The sequence below is a fragment of the Orbicella franksi genome, chromosome 6, assembly GCF_964199315.1.
Source record: "Orbicella franksi chromosome 6, jaOrbFran1.1, whole genome shotgun sequence".
Classification (NCBI taxonomy): Eukaryota; Metazoa; Cnidaria; class Anthozoa; order Scleractinia; family Merulinidae; genus Orbicella; species Orbicella franksi.
Genome location: NC_138150.1, coordinates 20138351 through 20157340, shown reverse-complemented (window position 1 = coordinate 20157340; position 18990 = coordinate 20138351). Strand labels below are relative to the sequence as shown.

General features: G+C 39.1%; 1 protein-coding gene across 1 annotated transcript; it reads right to left on the bottom strand.

Annotated features, from left to right (window-relative positions):
* Window positions 1-1971: 1971 nt before the first annotated feature.
* On the bottom strand, window positions 1972-14451 carry LOC145489412 (ubiquitin carboxyl-terminal hydrolase 22-like). The gene is made up of 16 exons (XM_081468383.1): window positions 14103-14451; window positions 13872-14007; window positions 13664-13777; window positions 11863-11967; window positions 11053-11219; window positions 10319-10466; window positions 8972-9086; window positions 7969-8099; window positions 7477-7558; window positions 6989-7055; window positions 6431-6490; window positions 5728-5816; window positions 4933-4983; window positions 4415-4496; window positions 3901-3965; window positions 1972-3111 (listed from the first exon to the last, which is right to left on the bottom strand). The coding sequence occupies exons 1-16, from the start codon at window positions 14253-14255 to the stop codon at window positions 3069-3071; spliced, it is 1608 nt and encodes a 535-aa protein (XP_081324509.1). The 5' UTR covers window positions 14256-14451; the 3' UTR covers window positions 1972-3068.
* Between the last annotated feature and the right edge of the window lie 4539 nt (window positions 14452-18990).

Genomic DNA, 18990 nt, shown 5'->3' with positions numbered 1-18990 from the left:
TGAATGCACGGAGGGAACCCACGCTAAAAGCACAAGGGAACGTAGGAGAGACTCCACCAGGAAACCGAAGGGGAACGCGTTGGTTGTGTATAGAGGAACGCACTGAACAACGTAAAGCGAAAAGCACGAGAAATAGAGTGGGCTTAATGGTGAATGCACGCGAGGCATGCATAGGGGAACCCCTTGCGCCCCCCTCGGTTTCCCGGCGGGATCTCTCTTACGTCCCCTGTGCATTCAGCGTGCAAGAGAAAACCCACAGTGCAACAAATAGGCAAAGGCATTGGGAAACCCACACCAAAAGTATGGGCGACATGGCAAGGAATTCGCCGGGAACTCGTGTCGGGTGACGCATGGGGCTGTGCCGATAGCTCAAAGCACAAGGAAACCCATAGCCGAACGCGGGAAAACCCACGGCAAGGCACGTGAAGCGCATAATTAACCCAGGGAGGTCACAACGAAAAGGACGGGCAAACACATAAGGAAACCCACTACGAGTTCACGGAAGGCGGTGAGGAAGACCCACAGATTAATGAGCCACTTTGCGTGTGGCGGAAAGTGCAGGGATTAGGAGAAACGAAAAGAGAAAAGTAAGAGAAAATGCACAAGGGAGTGCCCGGTGAAAAGGATGATTAAGAGTCCGCGGGGTTACGAATGCAAAGGGAAATAGGTGGGAGCCCACATGGAGCCCATGATCTCCAACGGAAATATATCGATTTTGTTTTATGCCCTTCATTAGATGACAACATTTACAAGTAATAACTGAAAGTCATACAAATATCAAACTTTAAAACCGGTTTAATTAAAGTAGGTCTTTCCTTTCTTAACTGTCTCTAGCTTGTACCTCTTTTCCATTTAAACTTTCTTAAGGTACTGTGACCGAACAGTTTTCCCCATTAACCTGCGACTTTGCCCAAAGAAGGCATCACGCAAAACACGAATTGACTACGAACATTTAAAGAGTTTGTAAAACTTAATAACTGATTTTTATAGCTCTTTGGGTATAATATTCGAGTAGAAATTGGCTATCAAAAACTGCAAGATTGCTGAGTGACAAAAGCGCTAAGGAGGCAATTCTTTGCCGCGTGGCACAAAAAGTATTCAACACATCGAGCTCAAATTCCTTGGGACAGTTTATCGTGCTGCGCCCTTTCACTAGTCAGAAGCTCCATCGATTATGCTAATGAGGAAAATATTGTTAACAGAGATTGTCTAGACTACGAATAGTCCCTCTTTCGCTTAGTACGTCGTGCGTGACGCGAAAGAAATTCGCGAGAAAAAAATGGCCGCGCGAAATCCTGGGGGCTAGGAGCGCACGTATAATTCTTCGTTCGCGCGTTGACATTCCCATTTTAATTTGTTACAAGCGAAAGCGTGTATCATCTTCGCATATGGTGGGAGTGGCTCTAAAACACGTTGTCCCCTCAAAGTGATTATTTCCTGTTGAAATCTCTGGATTGTGGTGTGGTGGCTCTCTGACAAAAAGGAGGATTTCGGAAAAGTTAAAGTTTATAACTTAGCAAAGGCTTTTACAGAGAGACGCCAACTTACTAGTTACTTATTAATTATGTTATGATTTAATAGGGAAGTATATCACGAGTGAACACGCATATACATATCTCACTCTGCACGGAGCAGGAAGTCTGGGCGAGGGAGTTGCAATTTAGATCTGGTTCGAACTCTGTCATAACTTCCCTAGAGACTTTATGAATACACTCAGTCTCCGTTTTGTGCTGTTCAAAGATAACTAAACTGTCCAGCGCTCGACCAACAGTTGAGCTTGTACTTCAAGTTACAAGCTAGTCTAGAGATAGTTGATCTGTTTCTATAAAACCTCTCGTCTCCTTTGCTGGCGTAATTCCGGTATCATGTAACGCCGTTACGAGTTACAATCAAGACTGTAACACCCCATGATTTATAAAGTAAAGTTTAACAAACAAACAAACGAAAAGAAACGTCACAGAACAACAGACGTTACCGAGTGAACAGTTTATTTAATAATCGGAGAGTACCGAAAAATTTTGTTTAACAGCGAAAAACATTTCAAATAAATACATTCCCATATATTTATATAGCAAATAGTTTTATAAATCTGGGATTTATTATTAACAACAGCTTTGTATTTGTGTACGAAATTAAGTTACAAAACTAACTTGAAAAAAAATTAGCGCGGGGTTGAGAACTTGAAAACAACCAGAGAGTCCAAAAGGTACCATCTGACGGACCACTGTAAAAGATGCTAGTGAACTAAGCAAACAAAAGAACGTTTCTTTAGTAGTTAAGGTATAAAATTATTTTTCACTTTCAAAAACGAGTGACAAATTAAGCTTCTTCAACTGAAGAACGCATATCCTTCCTGTTAAATTATTATCGACTTGTATTTTGCGAGGTTTGCTTAGTACGTTTATTCAAAATTTATAGAAAAAGGAATTTTGTATGCCTACGGTCTTGACTGCAGCGAGGTAATAGAGAGCTTTATATTCCATCCCGAGGGCGAGATTAACCAATAGTAAAACAGAGCACACGTGAGAGCGTTTGTCATTTTGGCGGAAAAAATCACGTGACTGTCCTTATTTGGACCACGAGTATCTCGAAAATGTTCTTAATGGTAAAAGAAAATTAAAGGAAATTTGCGATCAAATCTCATACATGTTCTCGTACTTGAAATTAAACGTCTCTATTCCTAAGGCAAGGAGACCGGGCATAATTGACTTATTCTTATCGACTAGACAAGTAGAAAATGAGGGCTCACATATTTAACCCCCCTCTTCTTATCGAGCAACATTTTACATTGTATACCAAGTTGTACAGCTCTTAGATCAACTTCATTTCCCTCGCCCTTCGAACGGCGCCTGACTTGCTTTTGACTCGCTTGTAAGATCCGGTAAGTGTACAACTCACTAAATATAGAAACGCGAATTCTAGAATTTGCTTGAGGGGTGTGGGCTATTTAGACCTTTTTTAAACATAAATTAAGTCATATTTATCTAATTATATTTGGTTGATCCCTCTTTAGAACAACTTATTAATCACACTGTTTCACTCGACCATGAAACAGGCTTTGCCCGAAGTTATTCGTATTCAAGGACTTTCTTGTGGTAGAAAAGTAGATATCTGAAATTAAAATAGGCAGAAGAAAATAAATATTTAAAAGTATGCAAATACGAGAGAGGATGAAGGGAAGAGAGGTAATTTCCCATCTAGGCATCATTCCTAAGGTAATCCCTGAGTTATTTTTAGATCATCACACCGACTTCAGAAATCCCAGGAGTGCGTAGAGACGGCCAATCCTGTGACGAGGATTTCGCTCACGTGGACAGCCCAAGACGCTTTACGCGCCTTTTCATCCTTCACGAGAACATTCACGCCACATGCGTGGTAACATTATCCGCGGAAGAACTGGGTACCATGCCTAAAAATAACTTGAGGAGGATTACCTTGGTACAGTAAGGTCTATATGGAGGATTAACTCGCTTACCCTTCATATTCTCTCTGACTAGTATCACTTAAATATTTGCCGCGCGGGTATACGACAATGGGCCATTTCCGAGATACCTGTGCCTCAGTGTCAAAACGAGACTTCGTGTGAAACCATTCATATGAAAATGTGTTTCTCCTACAGGTTCATTTTCATGCAAATCAAATTCATTTTCATATGAAAGGTTTTGCACGGAGACTCCTTTTGAAACAGAGGTACAAGGTAACTCGGAAATAGCCTATTATGTAGATGCATTGTAGTTCCCCTTTGCACCATGTATCCCGGCGGTTCCCTCCCTATGGGAACTTAACAACAAATTTATCGTTTTTTCGAAACGATGTTTGACGGCATTTCACACAGTATTCAGAGTACTGTATGGTCCTCAAAACAAAATATAACAACAAAAATAGTAGAATTACAATTACCCTTCACTTTGAAGAACATCGTCCAGTGTTGCTTTAGTAATCCACGCGTCATCGCATTTAAACCACTGACGAACAGAACGCGTGAAACAATATTATTAACAAAAATAATTGGCAGAAATGGCGGAAATAATTCTGTATAATTCGAAACTCGCGTAGCCAGAAAGAAATACGCCACGCTCGCGCTCAGCTAGTGAGTAGCCAATCAGAAAGCCGTACAAAATCTACCCGAAGACTTTCCGATTCTAATAGACCTTTCCCGTATTCCACTTCAGTGCGTACGAACAATAGTACCGCAGCGAGGTTGGGGTGGACATTTCCATACATTTGCTGTATTTTTGTCCATCCTGACCTTGACTCGGTGCCATTGTTTGTTGGAATGCGGGAAAGGTCTATTCTCAGTCAAAAACATGTACTAGCACTATCCAGTACTTATTAGATGATAGTCTCGTCAATATCTCGCACTCAAATGGTAAAACAAAGATGAAATAAAACACTGCCCAGTTCAGTTACGCACCTGCTGCTGTTGACGAATGAAGGACGTGTAATGGCCGACTTCTAAAGTACCACTGTGATTCACAACAGCGAATAACGTATACCTGAACAACATGCACGAAACAAAACATGGTTAACGACGGAAATATTGAAAATTCTTCAACGATGACTTCACAGCCAAGTGCATTTGAACAAGTGTTTTGAAAGAAATTAAAAAGTAATAGACTTGGACACACTGTCACGCAAAACATTTCAGGTATAGCAATAGTTTCGGTATCTTGGGAGAAACGTTCTGGATTGACATGTACCATTGACAGCGTCCGTTTCTTGTCTAGCACTGTTATGTTCTTCGCCACTAGCTAGCGTGGCGTGTTGAACCAAAGAATAGTCACTAGCTTATTTATTTTTAACAAGTTTTGGATATCTTCCTTCAAGCAATCGCGCACGTAACTTATCGGCGAACAGTAATTTAACTTTTAAAAAGCCTTCCAGAGTGACTTGTATTTAACTGTGATAAATGTTAAATACAAAAACGCTTACTTTGAGTCACAAGACAGCGTGGACTGACCGTGATCACTATTACCATTCAATCTAAGAAGAATGAAAAATTATTTAATCAGACGTCCATAAATCCATCAGTCAGACTGTCTGTCTGACTGTCTCCGTGTCTGTCTGCCTGGTTGTCTATTTTTCTGTCTGTCTGCCTGGCTGTCTTTTGTCTCTCTGTCTGTCTGCCTACTTGTCTGTCTTTCTGTCTGTCTGTCTGTCTACCTATCTCTCTGTATGTCTGTCTGTCTGCCTGTCCCTCATAAATTAATATCAACCAATAGCATAACTGGTCTCAGATCTTTCAGTGTGCCTGAGACAAGCCTTCCCTCCCCTGAATGAAAAATTATTTAATCAGACGTTCATAAATCAAGCAATCAGACTGTCTGTCTGACCGTTTTCGTGTCTGTCTGCCTGTCTGCCTGCCTGGCTTTCGTTTTTTCTGTCTGTCTGTCAGTGTGTCTGTCTACCTGTCTTTCTGTCTGTCTGTCTTTCTGTCTGTCTGCCTGTCTGTCTGTCCCTCATAAATTAATATCAATCAACAACATAACTGGTCTGAGATCTTTCAGTGTGCCTGAGACAAACCTTTCCCACGATTTGAATTAGTAAAGTAAAGTTACATGTATCAATGAAAAGAGCTCTACATCTAAGTTCAAATCAGTGTCATAGGAAAAGACTGCATCAACAACACTGAGAAACCTAATGAAGTTTTCCTCATTCATTTGCTTTCTTGAAAGGCAAAATAAATCTTCTCACAGCAACTTCACGTGATAAGACCGAATTCAGTACCTTGAAGCCATAAATGGAGCCATGTCTAATTGCTGAGGGAAAGGAATGTACGTTGATATTTTCTTGGATTTCTTTGAATGTTCAAAACGCTGAAATACAACCAAACAAAATAAGAAATAAATTTCAAATTTAACAGCTAAGTAATAAACAAACCAGAACAATCTGGTTACCACCCCCTATATACAGACATATGTGTATCTGTTGGTCGACACAAGATATTACTTTCATATTGTAGTTCTGGATGATTAGAGGAGTAAGGCAAACTAAAATTTAAAAAGCAGTCTACTTTTCCTCATTTTAAATAAAGATGTTTGCACTTACAAGTAGCCTAGACTGGCCAACACTGTAAGAAGCATACCTTAATTGGTTCCCTGAAATGAAGTGGCTCAGAGCTTTTCTACAGATCCCCTGAATGGAATGTGAGTCTCATGTCGGTTAACCCTGCCCCACCCATCCTGGCATTCGAACGGGTTGCCCTAGCCATTTGGTGGTTCCCTCTTTTACAGCTGGGTAGAGAAAGGCACTGAGCAAGTAAAGAACAACCTTTGCCAACAATCAAGCCCACAACCTCCTAGGAGTCTTAATTCTAATGTGTGTATCAGTATGTTTAAAACAACTAATGACTACTCGTACTTTTCTATTATGGGGTAAAATGGCTTTTTACATTGTAGAAGTTATCACATCCCAAATTGTCTACAATTACCTTGAAATGAAAACAAACTACAATAGGTAACTTCTTCATTGTTAACCGCTTGGTAGATTCCTGTGTGGAACAAAAAGTAGAATATAAAAGTGTAACAACAAACCACAATCCCAAATTCGCAACACTCATTTGGTATAAAGATGTTGTGTTACTATGGGAACCACAAAGAAATGAATAACACAGGCAAAGTAGTAGATCATTACAGTACTGCTGTCTCTACAGGTGAACAGTTAAGCATAAGCTACTTCAGTCGGGGGAGTTAGACAAGTGTCATTATATACCACATCCTATAAACACTTAACTGTCTAGCAAGAAGGAAATTCAGTACTAAAATTTTAAAAAATTGCCACGCCAGCTCGTTACCACAGAGACATGTCATGGAACATGCTTATCAAATAATTTTCATTTACTCAATACACTTTCAAGTTTGTATTGTTTGTGCCATCTTGAAAAGAATCCACCAAGGATTAATGCACACAAAAAACCTTCCCAATAAGTCAACTGATGCTTCACTGTACACCACAGAGATGAGAACCTCCAGGAAACTCTGACACTAACCTGATATGTTTGACACTGACTACACTTTATCTTGGCTTCACTTCCAAGTCTTTCTGGCCTTGTAAATCTGAAAAGAAAAGAAAAAGCAAATTGCCAACCTTGATTGGAGGAATGGTCAGAATGGATCATTGGGTTCACATTCTGCATCATGAGTACTCATTGTTAGTCTCTCTAAGCTGGATGTTAATCCATCACATATTTCCACAACTCCCCAGCAAATTGGACTGTCGTTGTGTCACTTTTCCTAGGAAGACTGTATTTTATAATCCTGGGTGCAGAGAGGCACTGTGAGAGCAAAGCACCTCACTCAAGGGGAAAAGATACACCAGGCTAGGCCAGGATCAAACTTCAACATCCTAGTCCAGAGTCCTGTACAGTAACCATAAGGCTACTGGAGTATCCTTAGAGTTCTTAGCATAACAAAAACTGTAACTTAAATGATATACATCACATGATCTACATCTTGTGATCTAAATCCATAGCATTACCTTCTCAAACACTCTACAAGTGATTTGGGAACAAAGCTTTCATCATGATGGCTGCTTTCCGGTACTGGCTGACCATTTTCTTCTGCAAAGAGTTGAGAAACAAATCAGCTAAGTCAAGCCAACAGTCTGGAGTTCATGTGAAATCATCTCCCTGGATGACCTCTCGAAAAACTAAGCCTATTGAAAATTTGTCCATTATTTGTCTCTCTCAATCTTTAAACCTTAATCATCCTCATTTTTTGGGTTTATTATTGATCAATGGTTCTTTGATATTTTTTCTCAAGGACCTGAAAATCATATGCAATCTATGCAATTAACATTGCTTCAATTATCAAAATAGTGTGACCAAACCCATTTCAGACCAGCTTGCATGCAGTCTGACCTAAAATAGCTTGAAGATTAGGTAAGGGACTAAACAAAACAAGACCATTAATTTTAAAGAAAAATGTTCCTCCTCCCCAATATTGTAATGACCAATGTTTAATGTGTTACCTGGTGGTGTGGGATCAGGGGTTGATGCAGCTGATGCTCCAGAACTACTTCTACCATTGCCATTGCTGTGATCAACATTTCCCAGGTCCAAAGAGATGTCCCAGAAGGGATCAATGGTGGTAGAAACACATCTTTAGGAGGACAATGAACATTTGTAAGGAGAATAGTAAATGATTAATACAATGTTACAAGAATATTGATTGCTCTAACTCTAAGATGTATGACAGTGGTATGATGTAAGGGTTATTGACCAAGAATGAAATCAGCCTTGTCACTGAATGGGCCACCCTGGCTTAATAAAGTTTACCTTTAAGACAGTCATTCCACAAACGTTAGGGCTGGGCAATTTGGATCTCATATTTGTGTCATACAGTGGTATGATGTAAGGGTTATTGACCAAGATGACTAGATGACTGGATATTGGCCTAGGTTTTTCTCTGTGTGTTTATGCACTGAGTATGATAATCGTATTTAGACTCTCATACTTGTACTTTAAAACTCCTTCCCACAGAAATAGGAGGAGGTATCAGTAAGTTATGAAGAAAGTATACAGTTAATATGTAGGGCATATTCATTACAGATCAATATCTTATATTGCATGAAATTTAGAGACGCTGGTTACGTGACCCAAGAAGCTTGCCTTTCAAAGAGCTTTCTTTATCAATGACAGTGCACTGGACACTGAATAAAGTGGTCTTGGTTCAAGCTCAGTGTCCTTTGCAGCAGCAATTGTCTGGAGTCAGATCCTTTTTTTGCTTTTAGTTATTGGCTAAAATGTGCAAATGCTGTGGGTGTATACAGCTGATGCTGGGGAGGGAGCAATGCGTGATGACCCAAGATGGCGGCTGCAAAGGAGACTAGACATATACCTTGGGGTAATGCACTATGTTGTCTTCTTGCGCGAGACACTTTACTTTCACAGTGCCCTTCTCCACCCTGGTGTATCTTGAATGAGTACCAGCAAGTTTAATGCTGGGAGTAGCCATCAAATCACACAACTTACTTGCATGCTTGGCACGTAACATCTGACTGAAGCCCACCAGTAAATATTCTATCTATTATACAGTTACATCTGTTGGGGTTATTAGGCGCCAACATGTCCTTGTTTGGTGCATCATCTGAAAGAAACCATATTTAGCTATTCATGCAACTTTGGGAAAATTCAAGATTGGAGTCCTAAATCCGAAGAGAGATTTTGCATTTCTTCACTAAACAGATAAATCCATAACCACTTAGAACATGGTGTATCAAAGGACCCAAAGAATCCTTGCCCAGAGTGGATTCTTCAGTTCCTTTGATGCCCCATCATCTGAGTGATCTTGGATTGATCTGTTAAGTACAGAAATGGGAAATCCATTTTTGAACTTTAGAACCTCATCTTGGATTTTCCAAAAAGGAAATGCACCCTTAATTACCTGTTTAGTAGAAATCTTATTTTTTACTAATTTTTCTTCAATTATATTTTTGAGAACATAACAGTGGCACTAGTATATTGAGCGTTTGAAGTTAAAAGATTCTGCTTTTGTCTTGTTTTTTGTTTTCATTTTCAGTTTTCAAACATTTCAGTCTTGAACATTTCATTCTTCAACTAAAACATGTTAGCCCTAAGCCTTTGCTTTCAAAAATATGCCTTCAAGTTTCAAAAATGCACTAGACATTGTTTTATCTAAGCCCGTTCTTAGGAATTATTTGAAAGTATAATAATAAGGTTGCAGTAGAATATCTAGGCCATCATTCTTTGAAGGGGGTAGGAATTAAACAGATTAAAAGACAAATTATGGATAGGACTACGGTTTTAGGCTAATGCATTCAATTTGGTAGCTTGAGTTTGCAATTAAATTTGAATTAAACCCCTAAAGGACACCAATCTTGGCGTGGCTAGGGCTTTATTTGATCCCTAAAAGATACCACTTAAAATGGAATAGGCTTGATGACCAGCTGCTGTTCAGGAAAGGAGCCTGTACTAGTAGACTGGACTCAAGAGAAATCAAGCTGTTTCATCATGAACACTCTAAGGGAGACCAGGGGCCTGTTTCTCGAAGGTCCCGAAAAGTTTTTGCACCAGGAAAGCCAAAGCAAAATCTCAAACCTTACCATTACAGAGCTGTTTAATTCACATATTCTTAACATGAACAGAGGTTCTCTTCGTACAAGAAATTTCAGGTGTATACTGTACACCTCTCTGTTTTTAGATACAGATTAACTAAAAATGGTTTTGCGGGCCCAAAAAGTTTCCAGGGCTTTTGGGAAATGGGCCCCAGAATCCTTAATTTATACCCCTAAGTGAGAGGACGAGCTTCCCCAACCTTTTCATATGGGAGTACCCCCATGACTGCATGTGATGACATACCTTTGCAATACCGATGAAGTACATCAAGAGCAGCAATAAAGAACTCATGTGCATCCTGTTGCTCATAACCTGCTAAATGGCGTGCGTGCGTCCAAACAAGATGCAAGAGTTTGAAAGGAGTGTGTGGCACCTTTTGCCCTGAGTAGAACTGAAAATGTAGCAAAAAAAATCAAAGGTTCATTTCATCATCAAAGTGCTGCTACAGGCTTTCACTTCCTTGTAGCATCTTCAAATGTTCTTAATCATAAGGTGTACATTAATGTTTTAGTCACATCTTTATCTGCACTATACGAATTAAGATAGAAACTACAGTTACTTGAGTTTCACGCTTGAAGTGATTATCAGACGGTGCCCTTAGCACTGGTTCAAACAAAATGTAAACTGACTCATAGAGGGCAGGTGGAGCGATTCGGTTTCTAATTGGCTGCATAGAACTTTTTCTTGTGTCTGCATTTTGTCTTTATTCTCTTGTGAAACTACAGTATTCAGATCTTTTATAATCTTAATTAATTTAACTTAATTTAACAAGTCAGGTAGGACAAAAATAAAATGTGCAAATTTATGTAAATTTGCGTATAATTGCCATGGGAAATTTCACTTGGGGGCCACAGTATCTTTGGATATTCTCCAGTTTTTGCTACTAACATCAAGTGACATGCTTAGATCAGTTGCAAGTGAGAAAAAGTATTTGTTGGATTATATGCCTGCAGGATCATAATTATTACTACATGTACCTCTTGGAAGACTGAACCAACTTCACAAACAATACATTGATCTTTGTCTCCAGAACAGACATGTTGATCAGACAAAAAATAGTCTCTGAGTAATGGAGTGTGGGTCAATGCCTGGATTATACAGTTCATAAAACACGTATTTCCAAGGTTGGTCAGACCTCTAAGACCTGCAATAAAAGGCATATTGCTTGAGGTTACAAATATTGATCACCTGTAATACAAGATCCTGTAGTGAGTTGAACTCTGAAGTCTTAGTGAGGAGCGTGGGTTTGAACTTGGCCAAGATCCTTTTGCTGAGAGTTAAGCTGAGTCCACAATAATCTTTCAAGTACTCAACAAAGTGATCACCCTTACCAATACTTGAACCCAGATTACCTTATCAAATTGAAGCTCAATGTGCCAACTATTAGCCATCACATATTTCATGATCAGCCTTGGACTCGTTTCTTTTTTCAGCACTGTCAGTCTATGGCTAAGGCTCACTAAAATACAGTTCATTGTGTGTTCCAGAAAATATTCAAACCCCCATCCAGGGCTGTCGTTAGGTTTTGAGTCAGCTGTGGCCTCGATCTTCACACCTGTAACTAACTTGTTACCTTTTGAGTGAATTGTATCAACTATAGTCCAGTTAATCCGTAACATCAAGGGCACATCAAACATACTCACCCGTAATTGGTGTTACTGGTTACGGCCCTTATGGCAGCCCTACCCTTGGAGGAGACTTAAGTTTGAAGTCTCAAAATTAACCTAACCAGCCTCAAGAACAATATAAACCATATAAATTTCAAGGCTAGCACAATTTTTACAAACCTATAAAGGAATTTGTTTCTAACTTGATCCTTTTCTTATTTTCTCTAAGAAGTTGGAGTTCAGCTTTACTTGGTTCCCAGGGAACATACTTTATGCGACCATTTCCTGTGTGTAAAATCCAAGCACATCATTGACAATAATTCTTAGGAACTTTCAAAGGGAAAAATACTCTCAAAATAGGTTAACAACAAGCAGCATGGCTTTTACTACATGGATTGTTCAGAGCGGAAAGATGTACTGTGCAGCTTTCCACACATCCCTATAGCTCAGGCAATAATGTGAACCATTATGGTGGAGAGAACGGCAGAATGCAATACAGAATGTTAAGGTGTTGCTTGGTCAATTTTTTTGCACTTAGGTGGGCATGAATTTTTTTTGACATTTCACTGATAAGCAAACAAGGCTCAACCTGTCTGTTGTGAGGCTCTCTTGCTAATATATTAAGTGGTGTGTTTATTTGGATGCAATACGTAAAGAGGGTTTGCAGACAAAAATGTGTCTTCACGACAAAATTTCGTGTATAACACAGGGAAATGAAGGGTTCACATACCTTTCTTTATGTTAATTTTGTCCGAAAAAAAAAAAGATTCCCCCTTGAAAAAACTTTACACCAGCTTCCATTAGTGATGAGAAATTGCTATTACTTACCAGGAAAATTGGGAAGGCATATAAGGTTCATAACTTTTTTTTTGTTTACATGATTGACAAAATTCCTGCCATTTTTTTCAACTTGGAGCGTTGTACGCAGCCAAAACTCACGCTTGCTTGTTACATTTTTCTGCTCCAAAAATGGGGTGACATATCAAGAGAAGGGGTCTGGACCTTGCTAAAAGTCACAAGCTCAGATATTTGATTTATCCAGAACCTTTCTCGTTAAAAGTAGGAGAGAAGAAAGGTGTAAAAACATCAGTTATTCTTATTTGGAATTAAGGCAGGACAGCATGACATTGTCATGGGCCATTGGCAACACCTTTGCATTGACACTGAGAAATAAGTGATGCATGATAGACCTGTAGAAACAGATCTACGTGAAGTTCTTTTCATAGACAATACCAAGGTCAAGGTTGACTCAGTGTAAACAAAGTGCTCCAGTTTGGTTAAACAGGTTTATTTCTGTGGGACAAGAACAATTTCAAACGTGTTGAAACTTTTCGTGATCGCATAAAATGCATCTGAAGTGTAGCTCAAATGGTATCTAATTCATTAACATTTGTATATGAATAGTTTTCAAAATCAGCTCGGCGAATTCCAAAGGAATTCGCAGGTTCTGCCCAGTCGGTAAGGAAATTTGTTTTTACAGTGCGACTCAAAGTTGCACGTTCTGACCCTGTTTAAGATAATTGCTGTTTGATTATGATGTTTGGTCATAATTAAAACATATTGAAAATATAGGACCTTGCATATTTCTTTGAATGATGGATAATTCGAGGTGAACAACAAGACAAAGCAACGATTCCATAACAAGTGGACGCATAAACTTTGCGAACTCCAATCATTTTTCTAGCTCGCTTGATTGTGATTGTTAGCAGGATAAATCGAAATGTTGAATCACTACTCAAGATAACCAAAACTAGCGCAAGTTACGACGCAACATGCAAAAAAAGCAACTAAAAGACGGGATGTGTCGAAATGTACAATTATCTTGTCGTTGCATGTACATTATCCCTGACTCCACTAAATACAATAATCATTTCTTTGCACATCTTGAAGTATTTTAATCACCCGGCTTTTAAACTCTACAAGCCTTGCCACGTATACGATAAAAGGCATTTGTCCTGAGGCGATTGGCGTTTTTACTTACCTAAAGTCTTCCAAGCTCTAACGGCTTGCTCGACACCAACTTTCTCCAAATCGAAATCGTAAACATTGTCTTTACACACGAAGCAGTAAACTACGCCATGCGTCAGGTCCAGAGCTAAAACAGCAGAGGAAAACAACAGAAATGTGAATGCAACAGCCGATGGCATACAGCACCGAAATATTTAAACAAGACTTTCCAAGTTTCGTACCTAGAGAGTGCCCAGTTGATTGTGCGTGATGGTGAATGTGCCGGTTTCCGGTATAGCAACCAAAATAGACGCACAAAAGGCAAGAGTGAAGACGGCTGGAGTACGTTCCACATTCGTGACAATGGCACAAGCTGGCCTGAGTCGGGAAAAATTAAGAACATGAACATAAAATCAGAATGACGAATTTTCGGGCCGGTAAACCTCCATCGCTGAAATTTACAGCGTGTGTACCTTTCGCTTCCTTGCTTCACGCGAACCGCAGCAGACGAAATGTGCGTGAACTTTGCGAAAGACTTTCAAGCCATCGGCCTTTTTAAAGTCTTTCAGGTGCGGGCAGGAGCACATCCTGCGTTTTCGCGTCGAACGAATCCGGAGATCAATCATAGACACGAGGAAAATAGCCAAATTCTCAAATCAAAAACATTTCCCCTACAAAGGAACATGTGCGATATGCGCAGAAAACAAACCAACAGCGCATATGTAAGAAGCCGGAATGGAAATCCACGAATGTCATTGGCCAAACGAGACAATTGGAAACCATATTTGGAAGTCATATTGCCCGCGAATTTTGAATTGACAGGCGGGAATTTTTCTGGGTTTGATAAGTTTCTTTTTCTATATAATTGTTGACAATTTTGAGGAATCCTTCAGCAATTTTTTCAGTTTCTGGTTAACAAACTAGAATGAAATTTTATACTTCATAGTGATGTCTTTAACTCAAAAAGGCCTCAGCCATTTTCTTAAATATTTGGGAACGATATGGTATATAAACGCAATGAAAGCAATAACAGTTTGACAGTTAACAGTTGTAGAAGGTACTTCTCAATCTATAGTAGGATATTAAAAGGAAACGAGAGCTCGAATGGCTTTCTGCATTCTTTTGCGAGGATATGAAGATCAAATCAACGAATTCTAAAACTTGTGATCAAGTCTTTCGCAACTGATTTTCCAAATGATTCATGTTTCAAAGTGGAATTTGTAACATTTTCAGCTGGTTCCCTAACTGTAAGGACAAGAATATCTTAAGCCCAGGTCAGACGTCGAGCTTCACATGAGACGAGCTAAACTGCAATTTTATTATTATTACTATTACCATTACCATTACCATTACCATTACCATTACCATTACCATTACCATTACCATTACCATTGCCATTGCCATTGCCATTGCCATTGTTATTGCCATTGCCATTGCCATTGCCATTGCCATTGCCATTGCCATTGCCATTGCCATTGCCATTGCCATTGCCATTGCTATTGCTATTTCTATTTCTATTACTATTTCTATTGCTATTGCTATTGCTATTGCTATTGCTATTACTATTACTATTATTATTATTAATACAACATGAACTACAATAGGACAATAAGAGGAGATACAAAAGATAACACAGAAGGTAATGATGTGTGTTACAAAAATACAAACAAAAAAAGAATTGCAAACTATTACAAAGTGCCACATTTTGAGTAGGTACGTTGCAAAAAAGAAAAAAGCAATTACTAAATTAAGAATTAATTAAATTAATCAATAATTTAACTAAGCAAGTAAAATGAAAAAAACTCAAATAAAGTCTTTCCACTTTTTTTTGAAATCGTCAGAGGTTTTATTTTTAACTGTTATTTGTTGTGAAGTATTTAATTTGTTCTTAACTAAAGAAGGAAAGCCGTCAAAGGGTACATAATCGCATAGCTCCACACGGAATAGGGAACACCTAGTTGGAAGTATGTTGTGGATAATTTTATATTGAAAAATTTGAAGCTCTGTTTCGAGCGTGGTAACAAAGGGGAAGATATAAACTTTCTTTAAGCATTCTTTCGTGAAACCATATTGTAGTAATTTTGGTTCAGCAGTTGGGGGTTGGAAGTAGTGGTCTATAACTCCACACCTTTCGTTCGAATATTGACTGTCGCTCGCGTTCGCAAAAAATACGACTGTTTTGCAGTCTATACATGACGGGACGCACGGGGCTTCTACTGTAAGTACCGCAGAGAAATGGTAGGAAATTTTCCTAGCATTCCTTACATACTCTCACCAGGGTTCTTCGTCTTGCGGCCAGGGAAGGCGTCATAATCTGTTTCAGTGACATGCCGATGATATTAAATAAAAAACAAGCCAGAAAGGGCCGATGGAATATGAGACAAGCTTTAAAATGAAGTCACGATATTAATTGTGCTTTAAAAGTAAATAGTGCGTTCGAGTCATTCCCGATGCTTTCAAATGATGGCGGACTCCACCGACGCTAATAATCTGGAACAAAACAAGGTCATTATATATCGGATCACGTCTAAACACACGTGAAGAAAGACTTGGGCAGGAAAACAACGTGAGCGGACGAAACCGGGGAATGCCGATCAATCAAGTAATCCCGCAGTGATGAACGAATTACACAACATGAACCTTCCTCTGCTTCTCTCCCTGAACCAAGTTCAGATCTACGAACTGAACTTAAGGTATCATGGTAGGTGGATTTTTCCGAAAAATGCGAAAAATCTTTTTTTGGATGTTCAAATTGAGAAGACTGAGATAAATATTTTGCAAAAAGAATAGGGGAAAGGGCTTTTTTATTTTTTAAGTTAAAGCAAAAAAACTATTTTCGAATATTATTAAGCCCTTAAGGCTGGTTTTCACTAGAGCATAAGCACAAGCATAAGCATAAGCATAAGCACAAGTGAAAACAGGCGCGACATAAACATAAGCATAAGCTGAAACATAAGAAGAACGAACCCACTTATTTGCCTTGTGCAGTTTTCACTAGTAACGTGCTCGACATATCGCCCCATGTAAAGGAATCCAAGAGGGCCTTGGATTCTGGATTCCACATCGTTGACTCCGGATTCCGGTGACTGGATTCCGGATTCCATGCATGCCTAGGGATTCCGGATTCCAGACGTTCCGAGATTCCGGATTCCAAAGGTTTTAACTCTGATGTTCATTCGTACTGCGATAGCAGATTCTGCTATTAAAGTACAAATTGAGTAAAAAAGAAAATACCATTTTCTTTTCAATATATCAAAATGTGTTAATATCCTTAAACTGGAGTTCATACGGCATCAGTTAAATTAACTTTTGATAAAATAATTAACTTGTTGGGGTACCTGTTAAGAAGAGGCGTCTCTGAAGTCCACTGAGTAATCCACAGCGTTGAAGCTATCTGAGGAACTGTTCTCATCAAAACGATTATATCGTCAACAGAACCAAAAGTAGTAGGAATTGAAGTTTGGTGCCTTGAATGTTCAAATTGAAATCGCCTGCTAAAACTATTTATTTCTTTATTTCAGTGTTTAGCCAATACAGCTACTAGTACATTAAACAATAGCCGAAGCCATTTGTTGCAGCTACTTAAGAATTGGTTGATATAAATTTATTTACGTAAAATGTCCATTATTTTAGAGTTCCGTAGGAATTTTTATACAACAAAACAATAACTAGAACATTAGTAAACCTCGTACAGTCTTATGCCGCTGTCTGACACTCAGTGTTTTGTTACTGCACTCTACTTACAATCTTCGTGCAGAAAGCCCGTTCCCGTAGATTGTACTGTAATTTACTTCGCGACTTGTCGATCTCCCGCACAATTCTCGACAATTTGTTATTAAAAACTCTTTTATATTCCCTAAGTAGTTTCATGTAGGAAATATTTGCATAAAAATAAATAATTCATTGACCAAAATAAGATCATTTTTTGGTTTAGAAATTTGTGGAAACACCAATATGTTCACTAACTTCAGATAAAAATACCCTATTATCATTTCTCCGCTTGTAATGAAAATGTGGTTTATGACAAGCAAATAAATTCTCCTTTTTTCCCCTGTTAATTCCAAGGAATAAACGTTGAGAATGAATAAGTGTACAACCCTGGTTAAATAGTTGAAACACGCACGAATGTCACATTCGATGACACCTTCACAATAACTACTTAGTGAACGACCACATCCCTTTTCTCCGTTCGTTGCTGACAACTGGCAAAATGCAAGCCGGAGGTGTTTTGTCAAAATTTACAGGGTTAAGGAGGGGCAAACTATTCGAAAAGCTACGCATTTCAACTATTGAAACCAGGCTTGCTGATTTTAAGTGTAAAATGATCGTAAATGATTGGGCTCAACCTAAAACGAAACGCGTTGTTCTTCGCCCTGATAAGCTTACACCCTCCAACCTTGGTGGAAGTGACTGCCCTGTCACTTCGATTCCAGCTGTTACCATCCCCTTCCCCCACCGGCCGAACCCCGGGAATTTTTTTTCGTGGGACTACAAAATCCCCGTCAAAATTACAAATTACAAAATCCCCGCCCCTGACAACAAACGGCATGTTCAATAACGTAACATGCGCCTTGCTGCCTGGGTGAAAGTTCTAATGGATAGTTCAGATAGTCTTGCTTTGAATCGCAACGTATAAAGGCGTTTCTTCGGGCAACGGAAAAGCAACAGAGGTTATAAACTATTATTGCCTTGGAACATGGCCTTCAACTTTTCAATACATTGCTTTTCCAGAATCGACCACAAAAGAAGAAGCAAAGCAAAGTCTTCATTATCTGGCGATTGCATGGATCTAGCGATAGGTCAAGTTTTGTCGCCCACCACCCTCGGGGCAACACAATGTTGTACAAAAACCCCGCCCCCGGGGAGCTGGGCCCTACAAATCCCCGAGGTGTAACAGCTGGAATTGATCGATGCATTATCAATTATAAATTGTTGTCGAAAATTTCCCGCAACATTGGCATTCAAGCGCCCGGTTAATTAGTGTTTCGAAAGCATTTAGTGTATATTTAACAATTATTCCACGAGTGCGCGTTGGATATAAGATGGAAGATACCCAACGACGCGCGAAGCGCCGAGTTGGCTATAACGATCTCATATCCAACAAGCGCAACGCCCAACTGTTTTCGTTGACGCGTATCGGCTACGATATTTATGGTCAATGGTAGTTGAGCTCATATAATTAATCAAAACTCAGGAATTGCAATATACCATTGCTAGTTTTTAATAATTTTGGGTATGTTTTGGGAACAAAAATTACGACCCACAAGTACGCCTACTCCTGGTTTCGCATAGAAGAGACATTGCGCTAAATTTATAGAATTTACCTTTACTAGCGAAACATAACACCCTTTCTGTTCGATT

Excerpts from the sequence above, each read along its gene's own strand:
- LOC145489412 (XM_081468383.1), bottom strand. The coding sequence starts at position 14,255 with ATGATTGATCTCCGGATTCGTTCGACGCGAAAACGCAGGATGTGCTCC. Across the intron at positions 14,008-14,102 it reads GTGAAGCAAGGAAGCGAAAG|GCCAGCTTGTGCCATTGTCA; the intron begins GTACACACGCTG and ends TTCCCGACTCAG. Across the intron at positions 9,087-10,318 it reads ACTTCATCGGTATTGCAAAG|ATGATGCACCAAACAAGGAC; the intron begins GTATGTCATCAC and ends GGTTTCTTTCAG.